This window comes from Ochlerotatus camptorhynchus, unplaced genomic scaffold, assembly GCF_037179485.1.
Source record: "Ochlerotatus camptorhynchus isolate MF236.1 unplaced genomic scaffold, CSIRO-AGI_Acam_v1.1 ptg000369l, whole genome shotgun sequence".
NCBI classification, from domain to species: Eukaryota; Metazoa; Arthropoda; class Insecta; order Diptera; family Culicidae; genus Ochlerotatus; species Ochlerotatus camptorhynchus.
In genome coordinates this window covers 820,001-846,355 of record NW_027040857.1, presented here as the reverse complement: position 1 = coordinate 846,355, position 26,355 = coordinate 820,001, and the positions used below count along the sequence as shown (strand labels likewise).

The 26,355-nt window shown below is 36.5% G+C and overlaps 1 protein-coding gene across 1 annotated transcript in view; it reads right to left on the bottom strand.

Annotated features, from left to right (window-relative positions):
* Positions 1-12,537: 12,537 nt before the first annotated feature.
* Positions 12,538-26,355, bottom strand: part of LOC135709974 (serine-rich adhesin for platelets) — a 52,087-nt gene continuing 38,269 nt past the window's right edge. The window contains exon 2 of the mRNA XM_065232428.1: positions 12,538-14,785. Within this exon, the coding sequence (XP_065088500.1) occupies positions 13,064-14,785 (1,722 nt within the window). The 3' untranslated portion in view covers positions 12,538-13,063. The remainder of the gene's footprint in view (positions 14,786-26,355) is intronic.

Here is a 26,355-nt window from a genome sequence, read left to right as displayed (position 1 = left end):
GTGGAACCAGTGGAATTCCATATAATATCAGGATGGTTTGTCAATGGAAGACGGTGACGAGGGTTGATATTCGAACAGCCGGAACCGAGGCCGGAACAACCTTTTCTCGCTTAAAGGGTGGCAGGTTACAGCCTAAAACACATATTTGATTATATTATAGAGCAATGTAAAAAATTCTTATTAGTTTTTCTATTGACTACTTTTAATATTCGGTTAAATTATTAACGACAATTTTGTTGATAAAATGGGTATTTTTTATTCATCCCCAGTAAGAACATGAAGACTAGAAAGTACCCAATTTATGAAGTATGCGTCAAATACTCAATAATGAGTAATATTAGGTTTACTCATTTAATGAGTTAAGCCATTTTCTTAAAAATGAGGCTTTTTTACCCATTAATGGGTACTTTCAAGCTAGCGTGCAGGCTCGAATGGGCAAACACAAATGTTGACTTCGATACTCAGAGGTTGCCTTGATCAAAAGAATTTTAATCTGTCAAAATTAAAATTCATACAGGTAGTAGTTGAGTGTATCTGTTAAAGTTGTCTTCATTCTCAGCAAAGTTCTGTCTAGAAGAAATCAAGCTTGCATTAGGTCCTAAGTAACATTGATTGTTTCTTTTCGTCGACTTTCGCTTTCGTTAATAACTTGAGCACAACCGTTTCTTGTTGTATTTGTCGTATTAGATGCTAGATAAAAGCTTCTTTTATCGATCTGTGTGCTGAAAATATCTGGAAATGTCTCTAATGGCCGTGGGGATGCAAAGAGAAAGTCAACGAAGAGAATCTGTCAATGTTAATTAGGACCTAATGCAATGTTTAGCTTGAAATGATTTTTATCAGCACTGGTTGTGACATCACTCATGAAATTTGATCTCCTTGTGTGCTGCACTGCAGCAAACGAGAAGTTTCAGTTTCATTGTTGTATTGTTTGTGGAAGCTGATAATTAATTGTGCACTTGAAATCCCGTGGTGATAATGAGATTGACAAGAAATAAGTAACTAGATGAAGAGGGAAATGAAGAAAAATTGTTGTTTTTTGTACTTAAGAGATTTTACACTATTACTGAAATAAACAACTACAATTGAAATATAATGCGAAATTAGTGTTTTACTTGAGTTTTGATGCGGACTATTGTGGATTATAGTTTGAGATTAAGATTAGTCAAACCAAACTGATAAATTCTTTAATAGACCGCAGATCTAGGCGACTAATGTGTAAACAGTTATTATCTATTTATTAACATCAACTTTTAGCCAAGTGTTTCGAGTTTAAGCTCCCGATCTTAAGATTGGGGACACTCCAAAAAACATGAAAATGTTTTATTCATATCTCTGAAATTTTAGATATCCTTGAAAAGTATTGAATGAACCATATATCGTACATAAATGGTTCAATTTATTTTAAAGATTTTATATGCTACAAGTTTACCTAAAAAACTAAACCAAAATCTGAAAATGAATTCATTGCTAATGATCATACCATTGCTGAGTAGTTCCACACAGATTCGCAAATCGTTCCGGATTGATGTTTTTAGAATTATTTGTTATTTTACAAAGTTGTTTATTACTGTCCAATATGCCATTTTACATATTTGGTTCCCTAGTTTTGTACACGACACGACACTTGAAAAGGGATTATGCAAACATGATACACATCAATAGAAAAACATATATCTCACGAACGATTTGTTTGTTCGAGATGGTGTCCTGGGCAAAGTTGCGGACAAGTATTGTGCCTTTCAAGAAAAATATACACTGTAAAAATTATTGTGTTATTTAAAAAAAAATCAAAATAATAAAAAAAATACTCAAATTGTAGGGGAAATGGCTCTAATGTTGGCCTACGGATCTAAGATTGGGCCCATCGCTAAAAATCTGCTATTTATCCATTTCATCTTGATGTCATTGGGACGGTACTGATGGATATTTTTGGTCACTATTGAAAATTTAGTCGATTGCTGAATTTATGTAGGAGCCCAAATTAGGGGCACTTAGGCCGACATTACATACATATTCCCTATTTTTTTTTTTTTTTTTTTGTAGTTTAGATAAAGTGCTACTCACTGAAAATGTGTATTTCTTGGGCAATTCATAAACAAAAAAATTATGAATTATTGAAAAAAAGTCCTATTTTCCAAAATACTACCTACAGTTATAGATTATCTTTGAAATTGTGTGATTATTAAAACACATTAAATTTACAATAAAAAAGCTCTCAGAGCTTAAATTTCCCAAATTTGTTATATTCGAGATACTATCGAGAGGTTGCTTTTTTGTAAATTTAATGTGTTTTAATATTAACACTACTTCAAAGATATTCCATAACTGAAGGTTGTATTTTGGAAAATAACTTTTTTGTTTATGAATTGCCCAGCAACTACAGCTACTTGTCAGTGAGTAGCACTTTATCTTAACTACGATATAAATATAAAAAAAATAAAAAATTATATGTTATTTGAGTAATTTTAATTTTTTTTAAATAATTTTGATTTTTATTGTTAGTAATAAAACAATTTTTTACAGTGCAATTTTTTTTTTCTTGAAATGCACAATACTTGTCCACAATTTCACCGAAGACACCATCTCGATCAAACAAATCTTTTGTGCGATATATGTTTTTCTTTTGATGTGTATCATTTTTGCATAAGCCCTTTTGAAGTGTTAATCGTGTACAAAACTAGGGAACCAAATATGTAAAATGGCATGTTGGACAAAAACAAACAACTGCGCAAAGTTTCAACATAATCGTAGAAGATCGATCAAAAAATTAAAAAAAAAATCGTCATTTGAAATAGAACTGCTGTGCTATCCGTACAATTTGGATATGTGGTAAGGAGTGTATCGAAAATAAGTTGCAAACAAATGATTCTTTCCAAATCCATAACAAATATTTTAAAATAAAAAAAAAGGTTCTTCAATTATTTATGTCATGTTCATCTTAAGAAGCAAGATTCAGAAAAAAAAAAATAAAAACTATTCTTTTAAGCACTTCGATCTTAAATTGTGGTCTTCTTATAAATTTTGGACTTTGTAACAAAACAGGTACTTCGCACTTTTTGTACACATCGTACAATATTTTTGGAAGTTGTTTCATAATCTACGTGGCTTTAGCATCCATGGAAAACGCTGTGATGCAAACACAACAATTTTCAATTGTTTTAGCCTGATTTGACGTTAATTATGTACGTCATTCTTGCTAAAAATTGGAAAAAAAATATAGATTTAGATTTACGCTGAGAGTGACCCTATTCAACTTGTTAGCAACTACAACCTTTTGCATGCCAATGCTGAATGGTAATTTAAAAAAGCATCTTCAAAATGATATTATAACATTGAAATAATCAAAAATATACTGTAACGATGCGTTAAATGCACTGTTCGAAACCTCATTAGAGGAACTAAATTAAAATGAAACCAGTTCCTTAAATAATATGTTTTGATTTGTTTATCTTTGTAAAGTTTTAATGAAGGACATGACACACATAAAACAACCTTTTTTTATTTAAAAATATTTGTTTACGGATTCGGAAGGAACATCTCGTTTACAACTTATTTTCGATACAATCCTTAAGAGGCTTAACATACTTTTAATTTTTTTAAGCAACATTTCACCATAACTTACAACATTGAAACACCATACTGTGAGGTGAACCCAAATTTTTGATCAGTGACTTGAATAAATATTCTTATGAATTAAATATTCTATGAATTTTTCCTCAAAACTGTCACAAAAGAGAACCGTTGGGTAAAGATTAACCCAACAAACAATTTTAGCTGCAGCTTAGCTTATACAGGCAAAAATTAGCTGCATAAGGCAAATTTTGGCTGTATAAGCTAATCTGCAGCTAAAATTGTTTGTTGGGAGGGATCTACCACTTATTTCATTTTAAAATTTGGCAAACCCAATTCTGAGAAAATCATTATTGACTCTTCAGAGTAAATTTTGAAAAATGTTCAAACTGTGGGTAAACTAAACAAAAATAGGAAGTAAAATAACAGTGATGAAAACATTACACATCTGCATGTTTTTTTCTTTTTTTTTTTTTTTTGAGATGACCTCAAACTTATGTTTGAGAGTGTACCTTCAGGCGTTTATAAGATCAGCGAGTTTGTAACTTTGGGGGAACGCTTAATGCTGAATGCATTAATAACTTTCTGCACATAAATCGAGTCTGCGATCATGAAGAAGGTTGTTCTGTATGGATTGCCCAATCTTAATCTCATATATGGTCAATATTGAGCAATGTGTTATTTTATGGCAAGCAAATAAATATTTTCTTTCAGTACCCTATATATTTTCTTATAGTTTCACGATAAGCATAGCGTTGGATAGCGCTAGAGTTGTACATTCAAATGCAATTCGTTTGGTTTGCCCAATTTTGCCAAACTTCGAGTTGTTGGTCTTATAAAAAGTGCATTGTTTTGGTCGAAACCTTGAATATACGATGAAATATTGATGACAGAGACTTACTTCCAAAGACAGAATGGCGTAATTCTTTGTAATATAAATGAGGGGGTTAGAAGAAAAGGGGGGCTAGTGATAAAATTGATTATGGCACTAACCGATATTTTGAGCATGCTTTTATGTGTGGTAGAAAAAACACAAGTTAATTCACCATTTGTTGGAAAATTGTAATTTAACACATGTCTTGTAACTTGTACAGAATGGTCTACATCTGATCGACGACAATAAATAAATAAATAAATAAAAATAAAGTATTCCAAAAATTCATTTCTGATTGCACTAGAGAGGGTCATCATGGTAACTTTTACAGAACAATGTTTTTTTAGTTCCATTTGGGGTCCCAAACAACAATGCAAAATTTGGGAACGATTGGTTGTAACAAGGTTTTTCGCATTGCGTTTGAAATTTGTATGGAAAATAGTATGGGAATACCTATTATTTTGTATTTTCATTCGTAGGGACCATAACTTTGCTTGAACAATGCATTTAGTCGGGCTGAAGAAAAGAACTAATCTTATATGCGTTATTTGAGAGAAGAGAGGGCTTACTACACCCTCCCACGTCCCCTCACTCAAATCAATAGAATTAAATTTCAAAATGAAATAACTTCGGAGTTTTCTTATCTTATCGATTTGGTATATTTGGATGAATTATTCAAAAACAATTTATCAATCTCATAGGCATATTAAGAGAGGAGGGAGTCCTTACAATACCCCCGCCCTCATCACTCATATAAATGGAAATAAAGCTTCAAATTGAAATAACTTCGCTGTTGGTATAGTTAGATGTATTCAAAATCATTTGCTCCATTTAATAAGCGGCCAGCGCCGGTGGTGTAGTGGTAAGCGTGACTGCTTTCTAACACTCCGATGGGTCTGGATTCAATCCCAGCCGAGGTCGGTGGGATTTTTCTGATGCATAAAAATCTCTAGTCACGTCTTCCTTCGGAAGGGAAGTAAAGCCGTTGGTCCCGGCCCATGTGTGTTGAATGGGTGCGATATCCTACGCAGGTGTGGAAGCTGCCTTCCTGCACATTCGATTGCCGTCAATGGATGGCAATCGATGTCCGTCGGTGATTGGCACTAGATTTCGGAACAGAGACCGACGTTAAATAAAGGAAAGAAGATTTAATAAGCGTAGTTGGATATGGGCGGTGGCTTGCTGTATCCCTTTCATAATAATAAAGACTGAAATAACTGCAGAGCTTCCTATCCTTCAAGTTGTTCGGATGGACTATTTACAAATATTTGCTTAATCTCATAAGAGCAGTTTGAAAGTGAGTACCTCCACCAATTGTAATGATTATGTTTCAGTTTATTATATTCTACGATTTCATGATAAAGTCAGAGATTAGCTTCACCTTACGCTAGTTTTGAATTTCGTTCCATTTCCCATACAAACTTTGAAATTCTCCCGCAAATCTAGATAATAATCAAATTCGTTCAAATTTGGCACAGTTGTTGGGGACCTCAATACAGATCGATTGAGCAGTGGGGAGGAGGGGGTAGTAAAGTTGAACCACCCTAATCTACATAAAATGTACACACGTACTATGATTTTTGTACAGAGAAAATCCATAACTCTGTGAAAGAAAGTTCCTATGCACACTTAATTTTCATTGCCAATATTGACAACGCCGACTAGCTCTGTATTTTGTCTTGCTGGGTACAGAGTGTAAAATTATTGACTGCTTCGGCTGAGCGCTTACTTTCGCTCACATAGTATGTAAATGAGGCATTTTTTCCGTAAACAAAATGTGTGCTCAGTCATTCAAAACAAGGATTGGGTACCATCACGGTAGAATAAGCGAGCTGGTTGAGCTACTGCCTGAGTGCTCTGCTGCAAGTGACCTGTTTACTTCCCAACCATTCAGACTCTCATGAGGTAGTGAATGGTGTAGCATTATTTGAACCTGACTTTTTTTGCGCACTGGCTGGGTCTCAGTGAAAAACATGCCGAGATTCAGCTAAAAATCGAGAATGTTGCTGAGATCTAAGTTAAAATAAATACCGAGCTAATCGGCGGTGCCGGTTTCGTCGAGCTAGATTAAGTGTTAGACACGTTTTCAACACTCAGTTCAACATGAGATTTTGGGAACGTACCCGGCGTAGTGTTTAATATCGACAACTTTTACACACGAACCACTTTTGAAAAAGGCATATTGAAAAAAATTGATTATATTTTATCAAACAATCCTAACATGAAAATGATTGATCTGCTGATCAAAATGACATCTGAAAAAATGTTTTTAACTAAATGTTTTTTTAAGATTAAAATACACTGAAAGAAAAAAACAAAGTAAATTCCAAGTAAAAAAAATCAAACGTTGGTTTTCTCAAAATTTCCCACTAAGATTTTACATTTTTTTTTTTTTTTTTTGTAAAGGATGCCAAAAAAAATCTATATGCTTTTTTCTATTTTTATTGATATCAAAATATAACGAAATGGAATATCTTTAGTAAAATAATAATTGATTTGGATTCTTCATAAATTTGCGCATTCAACTTTTTCTTAGTCAAACCGTTCTCATGCAATGTGAACACACTTAGAAAATATTACCGAACTCGTTTTGATTTCAACCGAGTTTGTATCTGCTGAACGCTCGGTAGTCTGTCCGATGAGCACACGCGAGAAAAAAATACTGACTAATTTTTGGCTCAGCTTAAAGAACCGAGTTTTCGGTTAAAATTTCCGTCGCGAAGTTGAGCGCAAGTGGAACGTTTGACGTTTAAGATTTGACGTTTAACACGTTCTAGTGAATATTCGGTTCAGTTTACCGAGGTTCTCGGTTTTCACGTGGCGAATTCGTAAATGTCGATACTTTACCGTACTGTTTGGTTCAGTCTTCATTTCTATCTGTCAAATTTATACTCTTTTTACCGAAATTCGGGTCTGCTTCGATAAAAAACGGGTTTTAAACCATTTATTCGGTTTCTCGTTGGTAACCAAAGAGGTTCGGTAGAAAATTAATCCGAGTTCAGTATTATTTTCTAAGTGTGAATGTAAAAAATAAGAATTTTCAACACTTCAGACCATTTTCAAATGTTAGTCGCGATTTCCTGCAACACTATGTGTTTTCCATGATTGACTTGCTCGTTTCTTCTAGGAGCAGCGTAAGAGAAACAAGTTGTAGTTGTAAAATGAAAGATTGTTAGATGAGACAGTATTCTTTTTTTCTAGCACTCATTATTTGAATACATTTAAAATTTTGGTTGCATCATTAGTACAAGAGTATAATTTAACTTCAAATTGATTGTTTGAAACTGGAATATAACAGTGATATTTCGGAGTTCCAGGAATAAACAATTTCAATAAGTTGTGGATAACACCAGAATTAAAAAAAAATTAAAGAATTTTTTTAAACAAGTTACCAGCTTACACTCTTTACTAAATTTTAAGGCATAACTACAGTTTTCTCTACAAAACAAAAATATAAAAATTTAAGGGAGGATCAAGAGAAAGTCAACGTTTAATTTTTTTTTTACATTTAATTTACTGAGTATCTTTCTTTGGGTGTATTTTTTTCTCAAAAAACCATTTAATTACCTACAAATTCTTTTAAGATGTCATTTTGATCAGATCAATCATTTTCATATTATAATTTTTTGATAAAATATATTCCAGTTTTTGAATATGCCCTTTTCAAAACTTAAGCATGAAAAAAAAAAATAGATCCTGATTATATTTAGATGAAAAATGCCCCAATGGTAGCAGTGAGCATATGAGCAATGTTTCATTTAAATCAGGAGGGGTCAAGATTGACATTTTTTAGCGTTTTGGGCTGAAAATGCTCTAAAGTGACTATTTTTTTTTTTTCTTCGGTGTGTTTTTTCCGTCGATCTTGTTTTCCGTGCTGAGCACCAATGCTACCGACGTGCCAGGAAGGCAGCTCCCACACCTGGACCCTACCTATCGACCCATCAACTTATGAACCGGGGACCAACGGCTTTACTTCCCATCCGAAGGAAGGCGTGATCAGAGATGTTATGCCTCAGAACATCCCAGCGGCGCCGACTGGGATTGAATCCAGGCCTGCTGGGGTGAGAGGTAATCACGCTTACCACTACACCACCGGCGCCGTTTCTAAAGTGACTATTATAATAACAAAAAATATATTGAAATTGCATGACAACATTGAGAACAAAATAAATAATGATAAAAATCTGAAAATTGTGTTGAGTGAAATGGAGGAAGCGTGACATTTGCGTGAATGTCACTAGAATGAACTGGTCACAAGGTTTTGCTATCTGGATATTCTTATATAAAGATGTGACCAAAAAATTGGATTAAATTAAATGACTCTAATGTTGGCCTATGGATCTAAGATTGGGCCCATCGCAAAAAATCTGCTATTTATCAATTTTATCTAACGCGTCATTGGGACGGTCCTAATGGATATTTTTGATTGTTCTTGAAAATTTAGTCGATTGCTAATTGCCATACATAAAGGGCCCAAATTAGGGGTATTTAGGCCGACATAACATCCATTTCCCCTACGTGTTTGTTCCCGATGATTGGCCAAATGTCGTTTCGAAAGCTATCCAAAAGTTTTCGGATTTTTGTATGGGAAATAAGTAATTTTAATCAATAAAACAAATGCAAACTATCCTTTCCAACATCAAATTTATTCAAAAAATGCAATGGTTTTATTTTGATAGAAGTAGCCACTTTCACATATTTTTTTTTAATAATACCCTGGATGAGGATAAGCCTTCTGGAAAATTGATCTGAAAAGAGATGGACTAGAGCGGCCAACTACATCAAGCATCATTGAAGTATAACCTCTGTATCGCCAGGCAGTGCCCATTAAAACCACAAAATATATCGACCCATCAAAGCTGCTGAACTATTTGCCACCAGTTCACCACCAATTCTTCAAATCACTTACACACAATGCTATGTAGAAAAAAACAAGTTGATCATACGCCTTACAATAACAAAACAGAAACCAATTAAATTGTTGGAAATCACGGATTACCATATGGATAACTAGTCTGTAATTTTGAAAACTGGAATTTTCGTTATCTTCTTCTTTGGCTTTTATTACAACTCTACTGGGATTTTACGCCAGCCTCAATTTTGAGTTGGTCTGATCGTCCGGGTATGCCCAGGAAAGTCAAAACATTTTCCAAGTCTAAAAATTCTTAGACCAGACCAGGAATTGACTACGCCTGTACCAACTAAGCTTTAGGAGGCCCCCGTATATGGAAAATAGTTACTGTAAATAAAATGAATACTGATCGTAGTTCATAATTTTTACTATCAAACTTTGTAGTGAAAGGGTTGCTAGTGCAGGAAATGAGGATAAGTTGAAAGATGTTTTTTAGACATTACAAATGCCTAGCAATGAAATCTTTACACAGCAAAAAATTAATTTTGATATCACATCAAAGTGGATGCACCTCAATCGTGTCATAAATATGGTGTAATATTACTTGCAAAAAAGGACAAAATTATCATTAATACAGTGCATGAACTGGCATTACGCTGCTTCTACTGCATTTATTTATTTTTGTGACCATAAAAATTACATTAGATTTTCGACATGATTGAAGTGCATCCTCTTGGATGTAATATTAAAATTATTTTTTTGCTGTGTATAAACGGCTATAACATAATCCATAACAGATAAGTTTTGAAATATAATATCGTTTTAGTAATCTTCTAAGATATGTAAACTTTGCATTTTCATTTTCTCGGAAATTTACTTCTGGTTACTTACATACCTTTCCTTCTAATCCCCTCAAATAACTTTGTAGAACATGCTGATGACGAAAATTTCTACCAGAAAAATTGTTGACAAAACATGTATTTGCCGAAGTCTTTATCAAAAAGTCTGACATATGTTAGAAAGAAATTTATACCTGCTGCAAAAATGCTTATTTTTTCCCTTAATTTTGTTTTCCTTCGATATTGTTTTTCGTGCTGAGCACCAATGCTACCGACGCCAGGAAGGAAGCTCCCACACCTGCACCCTACCTATCGATCCATCAACCCATGAACCGGGGACCAACGACTTTAGTTCCTATCCGAAGGAAGGCATGATCAGAGATGTTATGCCTCAGAATATCCCGGCTGCACCAACTGGGATTGAACCCAGGCCTGCTAGGGTGAGAGGCAATCACGCTTACCACTACACCACGGCCCATATTAATATTATCTAAAACTTTTTTTTTGGTTTTTTAAGTCAGAGGAGCGAAGCGAAGGGCAGTCGTCTAGAATAAGCTTATAAAAGAACGATTTTAAAGAGAGTTTCCAAAAGAAACATGTTATGAAGATCCATTTAAAAATCTTCTTTAGAAGCTTCATTTAGATGTCTTACGAAGATTTTTAAAGAAGCTTCTTAAAGTTGAAGATTCTAAAAGAGGCATCTTTTGGTAGCTCATTCTAGACACTATCCCGTCGCTTCGCTCTTCTGACTAAAAAACAAACACGGACAGAACAGTAAATCTGCGTTGCTACGCAGTAAAGGAGTATTTTTCCAAGGTTTAAGGAGCATTTCATAGATTTAATATTACGTTTGAATATCGGATTGTTAAACGTGTAATTTTACATTTAAAGCCCTGCTCCAGTTGGTAGTTGAAAATTACATAATATTTTTATCTGTGGAGTTATAACATACAACAAGGGTATCTTGATGACGTTTTTCATACCAATAATTTTTACAACACCCTTTTAATATGTTATGAATCCATAGGGCGTACATAGCATTACACAGCAAAAAAAAAATTTTTAATATCACCTCAAAGTTGATTCACTTCAATCGTGCCGAAAATATGGTGTAATATTACATGCCAAAAAGGACAAAATTATCATTAATACAGTGCATAAACTGACATTACGCTGTTTTTACTGCATTTGTTTATTTTTGTGGCCATTTGACATTATTGAAGTGCATCCTCTTGAATGTAATATTAAATTTTTTTTTTTTTGTGTATACATGTACAAAGCCGCTCTCGAACTATACAACTTCTTTTTTTATTTTTTGTCTTTTCACTTCTATAAAGGGGAAGAGTTGGTCTAGGAATGAAACCCTGATTAATTTGAGTAAAATTTCTGTCCTATTATATAATAACGTGACTGTTGTAAGCTTAAGGTACCTTCTATAAATCAATGTAAAACGTAAATTGATCACGAAGAAAAGGTGCATATTTAAATTGATATAGGGGAAATGACGGCTTCGGCATGACAGACTATTTTCGGCAACCCAAATTGAAACACTATTTTCACTGGATTTTCTTACGAAAACACTTCGCTGAATGCATGCAAACGATTCTTTATGCTTTCAGCTTCAATTTGACTATATTTTTACCACTGAGAAAAAGCAATCTAGCAGGGTTTTCTTGAAATGAAACACACGCACTACAAATTGTAGCTGATTTCGAGTTGCCGATAATAGAACAGCAGATTTACATGCAGTTCAAATGGAACGGTTGCCGAAGAAAAACTGGTTGCCGACAATACTCGCTCTCACTAGAGAAGATTGGAGCTTTGTAGAAGCGTTTCAAAACAGTTTTTGACAATTCTTTCGACTGAAATTGTTAGAGCAGCTGGCAGCAAAAGATTGTAAACAAACCAATACTGCATATGTGTGCGAAAAAGGCTATAGAAAGAAGGTCGCTGCTTAGGTTGCCGAGAATACGTATATTCCCCTACGACTTTGTGGAACATTGTGTAAATGTAATGATTGAGAACTCATTAATCATAGGAATAACTCTAATTTCACTCACATCAAACGGTTCAAAATATAAAAAAATGTCAATAAAGGTTAAAAATCCTGTATGAATTTACATTTTGAACAACATGAAATAAATCACAGAATAAACAAATGAGACAAAATATTGAAACCAGTTGGAAAAATTAAATGGCTGAAGAGTAGATGAACCAGTTATGGCATTAGTCGCATTTGTGAAAGTATACTATCGTAAGTGATACTTTTACGTAAATGGGATAAAAACTCGTACGCCCATTCCCAAAACTTATTCTGTTATCGTTATTCGTAAACTCAACTTATTGATGACAAGTGGTTCCTACAGGTTCGATCAAAAATTATAAACAATTTTCTGAAAGTGTATCTGCTGTTATGTGAATACCTTTATTTATCTTACTAATCATCGTTATGAAAATGTACAACTAATATGATCCTACCTAATGCCTTACTCCTAACTATAATTCAGTGCGACTCACAATATGGCAAGAATATGTTCCGAGAGAGTGAAACCATGGACTTCCAAACATTCATAATTATTTGAGCAGTTGTTTTGCTGTTCTCATGGATTGTCTTTAAATTTACGATTTCTATCTAATAAATTAATAGTCTACTATCACATTCAATTACATTTTTCGTTTGACGCGATCCAATTGTTATGTTTTTAATTCTACCGTAATGCAACGAAAGTTACGTTGTATTGCTATAAATATGATCTTACATCTTACATAGGTGCTGGAAAAATGTGTTTGTATGGCATCGACTTAGATTTTTCTGTTACTCTCCCCCATCGGGTCTCCATTCATAGTATGCACTTAGTATTCTTCATAGGGAAGAGAGCTGACTTTATTTGGCAACAGTTACCTTCATACCACGCCCACTACCCATTAGAGCGAGAGAAACTTGATCAACGCATCATATATCAACCGCGGGTTAATGTCGGAATCTGCTGTATAGCGAACTCCGCGAAGGTTCCCGTCGTTATGGCTCAACACTCCGTACTCTCCAACGATAAATCCGTCGGATGTTTTCTCTTCTACCCGATATTTACGATAGTTCCGCCCTTCCACCACGTAGCCAACTTTTGAATCGTCGGTTGAACCGGCTACAGGGGCTAGCGTTTGCACCACATTTGGAGTGCTTCCATTACCAACCCCCTGCTTTTCCACGTATGGATCTATGACTTCCGTTGGATCGGGAGTTGGTTTGTTGAAGTTTTTCCTCACTGGATCATGCACCTGTTTTGGAGTGAACTTGCCAATCGCGTTATGAATCGAACTACGATCCTCCGCATCTGCTGGTGCGTTAAGTTCATCATATGGAATTTTATCCAAGTCGTTGTATACGATACGCTTCGGGCTGGTAGATGAATCGGTAGTCGCCGCTGCTTGGGACGGAGAAGCTCTAGAAGGAGCATTATCATAAGCCGTTTGCCAAAAGCTAGAAGGTTTAGAATAGATCTTAGCTGGTTCGGAATATATTTTTGCAGGTTCAGAATAGATCCGGGATGGTTCTGAGTAGAATTTGGCTGGTTCGGAATAAACTTTTGCTGGTTCTGACCATATTTTTGCCGGTTCGCTGTAATTTTTCTCCGGTTCAGACCAAACCATGGCTGATCCTGACAGAGACGGTTCGCTGACTGCACTCATTGACGATTCGGCCGTCATAATTTGCGAACCATTTAATTTTGGGAGATATTCTTCGTCTATATCTTTCCAAGTCTTGAGAGTTGGTGCCGTTTCACCAATAAAACTGTAAGAAACGGAACGAGGTTGATCATTTTCACTTTTCTTATCATGATAGATAACCGTCTGACGAGGAGCAACTAGGTCCTGTTTTCGCTGCATTCGTCCACGGGTTGGCTGCATATGGGGCTGGTCAGATTCAAGGGCCACCATAACATGATGAACGTTTGTCGATTCCCCTCGTTCTGCGTCTTTTCGTTGATGACCAACAGAGGGGTCACTTTCCTCAATCGTAAACTCACTTCGATAGGAATTCGAATTTAGAGAACGATCTCCTTCATTTAGATGAACTGAATCAATGTCTTTCGAAGATGTCTCGGTTTGTTGACTAGCAGATACAGTCGTCGGGATGGTACTTGTCATCATGGTTCCGCTTGTTGAATCAGTATCGATTGAGTATTCCGATGTTGACATCGTACTATCAACCACTTCGCCCTCAGTAGTCCCACTGGAACTTACGCTGATCTCACTAGCAGCTACTTCCAGATCTTCGAAAGTTACAATCGTTTCAGTGGTACTTGTAGTACTTGATAGCAGTTTGCCGTTCCTCGATCGTGACCTAGTCCTGTGGTCATATGATCGAGAGCCGGATCGGCTTGTATCTTCATGCGAGCTGAATAACGCCTCGATTGGTAGTATGCTCTCCTCATCTTCTGCGCGTCCATAGTAAAATTGACTGAACTTGCGTGACCCTCTGTATGGATGAGCTGTCACTGTTGATTGCTGGATGGTTGTACTTCGGCTAGCGTAGTTATTGCTTCTACCGCTACGAGAATCTGAATCCATGAGAATCGCTAGGAACTCTTTCCCTGACAGGATATCACTTGGTGTTGGATAGCTGTACGCTCGGTATATGTTTGAAATCTGCAAAAAAAAATAAGCAAACCGGATGTAGGAATTAGACCTTCACAGTAAAGACGATAGTTAGGATTCATTTGCCAATGATAGGATTCAATTAGAAGCGCACTAAAAATTAACAGCCATCGATTCAATAGCCATTACTGACGGAACGAGCCGAGCAAATTCCGCAACGGCAAATTAACCGTAATTTACTTTGAATTCATTCGCATGTTCCCATCTGTTCGTGCGGCTTGCGATGGCCACACCTTTGTTTCGTACGCATCATGATCGTGAAAAACAACCATCAAGCGAGCCCCGCGCAGGCTACAATGGTAAAATGATGATTGTGGATTGCGGAACATCATAAAAGGGAGACAGAAACTGGCCTCAAGGTTTGATGCTGTTGCCGCATTATAGGAATTTTGTACCACTTAAACAGAACACAATATCCTTAATCAGGCAGACTACTACTCGGCCAGTTCGATGCACTATGAGAAAAACCCGTCTTCATCGTACAGAAGCATTTATATGAAAATTACTGCACAATCACATGGTACATTTTGAAAATGGCAATATATTGATGCCATTATCCAGCGTATCTAGATTATTATTATAAATCTCCAAGGTCAAATTCCTAGCTCACTAGCTAGTTTTTTGCATGTCATGATGATATGTTTTAGATATCAATATACAAATTCTCTGGACGTCAAATTTCAAACAACGGACGGAACAAATTTCAAAACTCAACACAAATCATGTAATTATCATATCACTTAGAAATTTGATTGATTGAATCAGCTCCTGTATGTTTATGTACAGTTCCACAACATGCTTTTACACGCATATGCTTGGTGCTTTTTGAACTAGCATGCACCGACGACGGACGGCTCGCCAAAGGCAAACCGGAGCTCTAATTAATGCCTAAACTGTTCGATAAATCTTAATTCGACTGACACTAGACACACATACACATCTGCAGCGGACTTCAGGTACCGCAACGATTTGTATGAGCACGTTCCAAAAAAGGGCGTTCCCTAGGATTTGCATTTGATATCCCAAGTCGCACTTTGCCGCACCAACCGGTACCGGTACACCGTGATTATTTATACTGACAACCAGTACAATCCGACTAGACACGGTTCACCTTCTCTCTGTTCGCTGATAGTAGATGTGTGCTGCAGAGTGGTGTAATGTAACATACGGTACTTAGGAGTTGAAAGTCGAATCCGGCTGGGAAACGAAAATTCTCGCCGAGCATTTGAAAAGGGCCTATCCTCGTTGACCAATTCTCTTCATCGGCTTTCTCTTTGGTTTACCACGGCAGCATAAACGAATCTCGCTAAGCTCGCAGCACAGTTCGACAGAAGATGATGTTAGCCTGCGCCTAAAACAACACACCGAATGGGAAATACATTTGCAGTCGGGGTATTCACGAAAGAGAAAATCAATGAAGAGAATCGATCAACAATGATAGGCCCTTTTCTCGTCGGGCTCGAGGTAGACAACCTAATGAAGATCCCTCAGTTCGGGATGTTTTGGTTGGACGCGAGCTGGAAATTATGAAACTCATATATGTTTTCTTGAAGAATATAAACCTTAGATTTTAAGTTTGACTAAACTTGTTTTTAGTTTGTATTGTGTGTGTGTGTGTTTTTTTTTTTTAATGTTTGTTTTGTAATAATAGTATAATTACACTGCTGATATCAAGTTGAATAGGAAAAAATTCATGTTTTAGGAATAATGAAATATTTGTATTCGTATTCGTAAATTATATTTCAAACCTCCTTCTCCCTCTTCCCATCCATGAAACTGTAGATCTCCACTAACCTCGAGACGACCACGAGTACTAGTTTCAATTCCTTTAACTTCAGATTTTAACTTTAGATTGAAGACATTAATAATGTATAACACAACTGATAGTTCGGCTCTGTGAAGTTTATTCGATTGAACCTGTACAAATAAATTAATTTACAAAAAAAAAACTAAAAACTAATCTCCATGTAAGCTTCAAACCATTTGCGTGACCTCTAAGCCTTTATCAAGCTTTAACATTTTTTGACAGACTCATATTTTGAGGTTATGATTCAAACTGGTGGTTGGCCTAGATTTTTTTTAACACTTTTTTTTTTAATTGAAGCACCCTACAGGGGAAGGACAGCTTCAAGTATCAGTATCAATACCGATGGTGGAAATATTAAATATTTTAATATGTGTGATATTTGCGAATCTTATACTTAGTCTGACAGTTGTTTTTTGCTTGTTTTTGACTATTTTGGTTTTAAGTGTACATTTGCCATTTGTTTAATCAAAAATGCATTTCACATGAGAGGCAAGTCATTCCTTTGTGATCTTGCTGGCCACCGCCACCAAAATTCGCTCCTTGTTCTCATAAATTCGGCATTTTTGGGTAGCTATTCTCTGTGCACTTCCATTCCCAGGAATAAATTTCCACGAATTCTTCATCGTCTGTGAACCAATGTGCTGTTCTCCGATGGAACGAGAATCGATTGACAACGCCGCCCCTGTTAACATCCCAGAGTGATGGTTCCGTGGTCGTATTACGCTCGATTCGCCATGAGCATGCAACTTGGAGAGATTTGTTGCTGGGGGAACGTCTAGTACCGTTTTTATCATGAAAAGCCGAAGTCGAAATCGATCAGAGCTATCGAAAACGAAAATCTAGGCAAAAATTATGACAAACAGAAAGCTGCAGTAAACATAAACAACAACGGTGCAACGTCATTGAGTGTATGCGTTAAAGTTACACTGTTATTTTTTTTTTACTTTGAAGCTTTCCGCTTGACAGTTAATATCATTAATATTTATATTAAAAATTATAATAACTACCAATTTGAGCAATTTTTACATCAAATATTACTTCAGATCAAGTTGTACTTCCCCAAGCACCCTACTGTATAACAGTAAGGAATAGATTAAAGAATGATTTGATCCTGGAACACTCCATTAAAATTAAATCAAATGTTCAGCCAAATAGATAAAAGCATTGACATTTTTCAGACTAATGTAAACCTCTTAGCAGAGTTTCCCTTTCTTAAGTATTTTGACGATTCAAAATCACATAGAAATATCCTTTTTTTTTTGAGACAATGGATTAAACACTGTACTCGAAAATAGTGAGACACGCAAAAATGTTAGCCAAAAATCCATTTTATGTTGGATTTTCTTTAAACTTTCAGCGAATGAACTACAGCATTATGGTTAGGTTTTAACTTCAATGCTTTATCGAATCTCAGCTCCCTAACCGAATACCCACACCTTGCCCTTGGTACAAAAACAACATTGTTGTCTCTGTACCAGTCTAACACAGGCCGCGCGTAGTAGCAGGATTCCAAATCCGACCAAAACAGCGTCTCGTCTCCGTGAAACCGCAGGAAGTGTAGGACGCGCTCGCCCCGGTAAATTTTCCCGTTGATGGTACCCGTCCTGATGTACGACTGGCTCATGTTGCCGCACCCACAGATGACCTGCCAAACCAAAAACTTTTTGGCGAATTTTCCACCTTGTTCTTCTTTACTTCCTCAGAAACGCTTTGGTATAAGTCTCATCGTTCATCACGATGCACCTTGGTTTAGTCAGCCACTCCCGGTATAGCTTCCTGGCACGGGTTTTTGGCCATCGTGTTTTGTTTTTCGTTCCGGTTCGGTGCCTTGTAGATGTGGATACCAGCAAGTTTCATCGTTTTTGGACAAACCAGATGGATACATCCGCCTTCTTCGCCGCATCGCGGATCGAAAGATTCGGCCGACGCTTGAACACCTTCCTGGCCTTCACTGGGTCAGCTGTCTTCGGTTTTCTGCTACAGCCTGCCCGCCGCAGGGTCGTCTGGGTCTCATTGAATGACTATACCACCCGGGAAATCGTCGAATGATGGATTCCCAAGTGTTTCCCGATCCATCTGTGGGACGCAGTCTGATTTTCCATGACAGCGCACAAGATTCTCTGCCCTCTCGATAACTGCTTAAGGTTCAATTTACTTTGATGCATTTTCGAAAAATTCAAAAGCAGTTTTTTTCGACGCATTATTTCCGATTGCTAAAAGCTCGCGTCATTTTGTGTAGAATAGCAAAAGGAATCGAATGGTGCGAGCATTTTGCAATCTGAACTAATGCGTTGAAAAAAACTGCTCTTGAATTTTTCGAAAAAGCATCAAAGTAAATTGAACCTTAACAGATTGTGATGAAATTCTTCCAGCGTAAACATTACACTCTTAGCTACTTTTAGTCAAAATTTCGTCAATTTTTACACACACGCTAAAAAGTTATAATCTAATCCATGTAGGGGAAATGACGGCTTCGGCATGACAGACTATTTTCGGCAACCCAAATTGAAACACTATTTTCACTGGATTTTCTTACGAAAACACTTCGCTGAATGCATACAAACGATTCTTTATGCTTTCAGCTTCAATTTGACTATATTTTTACCACTGAAAAGCAATCTAACAAGGTTTTCTTGAAATGCAACACACGCACTACAAATTGTAGCTGAATTCGAGTTGCCGATAATAGAACAGCAGATTTACATGCAGTTCAAATGGAACGGTTGCCGAAGAAAACCTGGTTGCCGACAATACTCGCTCTCACTAGAGAAGATTGGAGCTTTGTAAAAGCGTTTCAAAACAGTTTTTGACAATTGTTTCGACTGAAATTGTTAGAGCAGCTGGCAGCAAAAGATTGTAAACAAACCAATACTGCATATGTGTGTGTGTAGAGAAAAAGGCTGTAGAAAGAAGGTCGCTGCTTAGGTTGCCGAAAATACGTAAATTCCCCTATCTCATTTTTTGCGAGTACAGTATTGATTTAAGCGTTCCAGGCCATTTTGTTGATTTCATGGTCATCGTCCCATTTGAAACCCATTTTAGCCAGTGTAGGCAATCTTTTTAGCCATTTTTGGCGTTTTAGGATAAATTTTACGATTCAAGATCATTATAAAATTGATATGTACATTGGTTTTGGTAAATTTACATGTTACTGCAGTTACATATCAAAAGCTATAAATATTGTGCAGAATTTAAGTACATTCTCCCTTTACGTCGTATGTAATTTTCATTATCTTTTGTGTGTAGTCCTTACACACTTAGAAATTATTACCGTATTCGGTAATTTTTTACCGAACTTTTAACAGCTGGTAATCCGTTCGGTAAACGAAATGACTGCCGAACGTTCCGTAAACACTTTTTTTTTATGAAATGTCAAAATGACCGAACGATTCGGTAATTTTTACCGAACAGTTCGGTGATTCTTACCGAACGATTCAGTATTTTTTAACGAATGTTTCGGTGCTTTTAACCGGATTGAGCCGTAAAACTAATAATATAAATGTTTTATTTTATATTTTTCTATTTTTTCCGGATTGCTTATATTAAAAGTGATTTTTTACATTAATATTTCATGTTTTTATTGATCATTAAAATTATAGCCCTGTAATGATTTTGGGATACGCTTTACGAAATTTACTCAACTACAAAAGACTGCAAGATTACTGCAACGCGTGCATAAATTTTGTTACTGTTGTGGACAAAGTTTCAACACTAATCATTGCTCCGAAAAATAGGAAGATTTGTTTGTCTGACGGTGCCGGATTGGATCAACATTTCAAACGCTTCCCTCATTCCATGTTCAATTAGAATCGCCAGATTTTTCCAGGATATTGCGCAATCGTTCGAGTCTTCCTAAAATTTCAGTGATGCGTTCATCCTGGTCTTGAATTTGCTTCCATACCTGTTCCATGATAAAAATTACAAAACTTTCACTGGTCTCACTTCTCTCAGCTTGCGGTTATGTGTAAAAAAAAAAGCCGTCCCACGATTTGACAGTCTGAATGTACCGAAGTTCGGTAAACGGATTTGGCATTTACAGTGTGTTCGGTAATGTTTTACCGAATTCGGCGTTTACCACATTTTACAGATCGTATTGTATTTTTTTTTACAGTGTTCGGTAATTAAATATTCAGATTACCGAAACTTCGTTTAAACTTTACCGAATATTGGTAAAATTAATTTTTTTTACCGAAAAATCTGTAATATTCTGCATTTACAGTTTTTTTCCGGTAAAAAATTACCGAACACGCAAATCGTCGCTGAGTGTGTAGTATAATTTTTAAGGTAGGATATCCTTTGTTAGAAAATAAAACCAGGATCTCCGATTGAGTTTCTTTTTTCAATGCAAGTCTTAGCATCTATGCGCAAACGTGGGAAACGTGATTTACTGTGGTTTTATCAGCTATTACTTTACTCTTTCGAATGTTAATTGAATTCACTACCCGCTCATCTGTTATTTGGATTAGAAATATCCTATTTTTCAGCACAAAATCTCGAACAACTTTGGAATTATTTAAGATCATCAGTTTCGGGAAAATAATTCTCAAATATCGTTCATTGAGCCATCATGAGAGAATAAACTGATGTGCGAATTTACAAACCAAAACTCCGTTTAAGATTCTCATGTATTTTCACGCACTCACAATCAAAACGCAAATGTTAATTCAAAGGTAAAGCTCATAAAGCTGCTCAAACGTCAATAACATGATGATAACAGGGTGATTCATAATATTGATTTTGCTCCACCAAGCTCAATATATTTCTAATCAGGTCCTGATCATTCTCACAAAATTTGAGTTTTACGCACAGTTTTTTGATTTAATGTCAATGTAATTAGTTATTGATTGATTTCGAAGCCGGTAACTTTCTGATAAAATTATTCGACGGCTTTGAGGGCAACACTGAATCTTGCACTGCGACATAGTAACTTGATTTTTTTCCCTATTCTTCACGCCAAGTACATCAGTGTTGCCTACTGAGCAGACGTTCTACTAAAATGTGGTCTTGACCAAAGTTGTAGCTGAGAAAGTTTCTATAAATACAAATATCAATATTATTCGTAAATCATTAAAGGATGAGATCACTTTTACATTATAATTCCCATATAATCTTCAAGTGCCGAGTACAGTATGAGTTCGCATCCAAATGAGTTCAAATTTAGGAAGAATGATCAGGATCTAATTGAGGCAAAATTGGTGAAGAAAAATTGGGGCCTCCCTTAGCTCAGTCGGTAAAGGCGCAGCTACAAAGCAAGACCATGCTGGAGGTGGCTGGGTTCAATTCCCGGTACGGCCTAGAAGTTTTTCGGGTTGGAAAATTTCTCGACTTCCCTGGGCATAGAAGTATGATTGTACTTGCCTCACAATTATACCAATGCATAAATGGCACAGGCATCGAAAGCTCTCAATTAATAACTGTGGAAGTGCATCTAGAACACCAAGTTGAGAGCACGCAATAAGCTAATATGCGATATGCAATAAGCTTGACATATGAAGAAGAAGAAGAAGAAGAAGAAGAAGAAGAAGAAAAAGAAATGGTGAAGAAAAATCGATATTTTGAACACACTCGTGTGTGTTTTGTTAGTTTTCAACGAATAATGCAAAAATAAGCACTTAGAAAGTTTCAAGATATAAAACAATGATTATTTAAATCAGAAATCTGATTGATTGAATTTGGAGTTGAGTTGAATTTCGTAAGGAAAAACTCATAAGCAAATAAACTCATGCAATATTTTAGAGTTTTTGAGGTTTTCTTCAAACCTTAAACAATAACTTTTTAGGAATGAGATCTATTTGATCATGGATTTAGGCCTCAGGAATTATTGTGCTTTAGGCTATTATAAACAAGACATTTAAAAATGTCACATGATATAAAGATTGTCTGATGCTGAAAATTACCTCAGTGGCACAATTTAACGACAAAAAGACAATTGACACCGCCTTGAGAGATTGCATAGACTGAACACTTAACACTAGACAACGGACAACATACAACACCCAGTAGACCAGTAGGAAAAAATGTTTTACGAAAAGTTTCACTTGCTGGAGCGGGAAGGCGAACCCTCATTTCGTGGCACACACAATACTCCTGAACGGTGGGTGACGCCGCTAACTGCACGTAAATTTTAGTGTTAGTGCTCCGTAAAGCTCCCGCATTTTAGTCTCCCATATAAACTATATGAAAAAGGAAGAATAATAAGTTCTAGACGTAGATATGAAGATTTTATTCATAAACATAGGGGAAATGGCTCTAATGTTGGCCTATGGATCTAATATTGGGCCCATCGCTAAAAATCTGATATTTATCAATTGTATCTAGATGAACGCGTTATTGGGACGGTACTAATGGATAGTTTTGGTCACTATTGAAATTTCAGTCGATTGCTGAATTTATGTATGGGCCCAAATTAGGGGCATTTAGGCCGACATTACATCCATTTCCCCTATGCAGAATTTTAAAGCTCAGTGCCAGAACTAACCAACTATTCCAACAGTGTTGCAGATTTTTCTCATGAATGCAGCACGCTTTCATTCATGGATTGCAAATGTACTGAACGGACCAGATGTGAATGATTGAAACTGTAAGTCACGCTTCTTAATGTTGTAGGTGTACAATCCGTGCAAAAAGCTCTGCCTATTTGTGCTCACTCTATAAATTACACGCTGCAGCCAGTGGCACACACGGACACAAGGGAGGGGTAACCTATTGGTATGGCAGAATGCGATCCAGTTCTGTGCATGGTTCCGCCGCATGTTGTTCTAATGGTTCGATTTCAGGAAACTAATAATTACAAGTCGCCGATCGGTGCCCACAAAGGTGTTCTGTAGAGCTACTTGAAAGTGGCAAAATTGTGAATGTATGGAAGACCGGTGTGGTCGAGCCGTCTCCGTTCCACGATGTAGAGCAAAGTGGTGCGATAAGATCGGTATTCATAACTGGCCCAGTGATTTCAAGCTAATGGCGTGAACCTGACATTGGAACTGAAAGATGAGGTCTGCTGGTTAATTTGGATGGAATGCAACTTCCATCCGCTCAACATACTAACACGTCTTTTTTGTATGGTATGCCAATAGGTATACAGTAAGCTATATCCACTTTAAAGTTCGGTTTTTGCATGTTGCTTGAGATTTTAATGATTGCTAAAACAAGAAAGCAACTTTATGATTCAAAACAAAACAAAATCTAGGACTGATTAAAATTACTCCTTTGAGACCTAAACGCAAAATTAATTCGACATTTTTATTTTAATAATAATGGATGTAACTTGGATTCAAGATATGCGTTTCATTATGTTAAAAAGTCTGTTCTAGTTAGTATATGGTCGGACCTTTTTAATTACTACAACGTCTCAAGTTGTCATAGCAAGAAACTGTTGACAGCGTTATGATCTGGAAGGATTGTTTATTCAATTATGCCATCAGGATTCATAGACTCTTTTAAAAGTTATCGAAGATGGAACGCGAGAGACTTGATAAAATTCTGCACACTCTCGTTGAAAACGCAACGTGGTCAGGAGAAATAATCGCAAAGGTTCTCAAATTTCCAAAATATACTGTAATCCGTGGAACAACGGGAAACACTAACGTTGGATCGTGCAAAACAGAATAAACGTAATAGAGGAACATACGACGGAAATTACGACCGAAGATCATTAGGGCAGTCGAAAATAATCCTGGGAGCACCGGTCTTGAAAATGTTCAGTGCTGGGCACAGTGCAGTTCGGCGAATCTGTATGCAAGAAGGTTTTCAGTCATATCATGCCAGCAAATATCCCAACAGGACGATGCAACAAAACCAAGATTTTTTAAAGCAAATAATCATTTCAATAGCACACATTTTTTATCACCGGAGCGACTATGAATTGACAACTTTACAAGAAGGAATGTCTCCAGAAGACATTTTTGCCATTCATTTAGCCACACAAAAATCCCGTAAAGTTCTGGTTCGACTAAGCCAGCTGCCATTACAGCAGGGATGTCATTGAATGGCATAAGCAGAATAATGTCAATGTTATTGAAAAAAGTATCAATCCACCAAATTGTCCAGATTATCGTCCCAAGGAAAAATTTTGGGCAATTATCAAGCGTAAATCGAAGAAATGTTGCATAACAATCAAAACACCGTCAGATTTGGAGAAGTAGTGGAAAAAGATGGAAGATAAGGTTGACAGTACTACTGTGCAAGACAAGATGGCAGGTATTCAGTGAAAAGTTCGAAAATTCATCCGAAAAGCTGACGAATAATTTTGCATGTATTTTTCCCTTAAAGCTTAATAAAAACCTTCAAAATAATACCCTCCCCATGGACATGGAGTTTGACGGTACTGAAGCAAAGGTTTATGTTTAATTTCTTTATATTTGAAACGATGATGATTTCCTATAGTGACACATATCACCTTCTTAATGCTTCAGTATGCCTCAAACGATTAATTCTTGGTTGTTAATATTCGTACTTTGACACGAAGTGCTGTGGATTATGAGATGCTCGATGACCCTGGAGGGACCAATTTTGCTTACTGAGCAGAAAATGATGGATTTAGCCCAAAGCTCTTTCACAGCACAATAAATCGACACCATCATTTGTATATTTAATATTGAAACTATTTGCATATCAAGCGAAAACGTGGTCCTGTATTGTCGCGAAGCGTTATGGTTCTGAGATGCTCGATGACCCTGGAGGGATCGTTTTTGCTTACTGAGCAGAAAATCATGGGTTTGATCCCAAGCTCTCCGTCAAGACTGTTAAAATTCATGATCACTAAACAAAATGAATATGTTCTTTCGATAGCCGGCTATCGAGAGATTAAGTAAACAACAAATAAACAATTCATCCTTTTGGTTGCATCGCCATCTTGAGGTGAATCCTAACCGAATACCCTACCCAACCCTCCAACTCCGTAGCACTTATGAGGGTGTCGCTAAGTCGGTGGCCTCTCTTTAAGTAAGTACTACATCAACATTTCCTTCCCTATCCCTAGTTATGGTAAAGATGGGCGTGGCCGGGAATAGCGACAGTCATGCTTCTGTAACTCTTGTTTAGATTGGAACCAATGTTTATTCCCCAGCATTATTCCTGACAGTAGTCTAACTAAGAATTTCAGGAGAGACGTGAGTGTCGTTAGTATCCAATCTACGAAGTAAATTATAACAACGCTAACGCTAACGCTAATAAAAACCTTCAAAATGATACCCTTTGCGTTTTTGAAAATTATTATCTCTTGGATAAATGGCCCATTTTGTTCTACCAAATTCTAAAGGAACAGACATTAAAAAAGATTACTTCCTCAACCTCCTCAAGTTACCGGAATATCACCCTACATGGTTCAGTTTCAACGCTGTAAATTTTTGATTAATGTTTTTCTTTTCAGAGAAATGTTCTCGCTCAGTAGTGCAACTAAAAAATTTATCATGGAGCATTAGACATTTGTACAAGCTTTAATGGAAAAAGATGATAGACATTAGTTTTAGCGTGATAATACTAATAGCGGCGCCAGTGGTGTAGTGGTAATCGTGAGTGCCTCTCACCCCTGGGTTCATTCCCAGTCGGCGCCGCCGGGATGTTATGAGGCATAACATCTCTGATCACGCCTTCCTTCGGAAGGGAAGTAAAGCCGTTCGTCCCCTATTCATGAGTTGATGGGTCAATAGGTAGGGTCAAGGTGTGGGAACTGCCTCCCTGGCGTCGGTAGCATTGGTGCTCAGCATGGAAAACAATATCGACGAAAAACAAATTCAAGGAAAAAAAATACAAATAC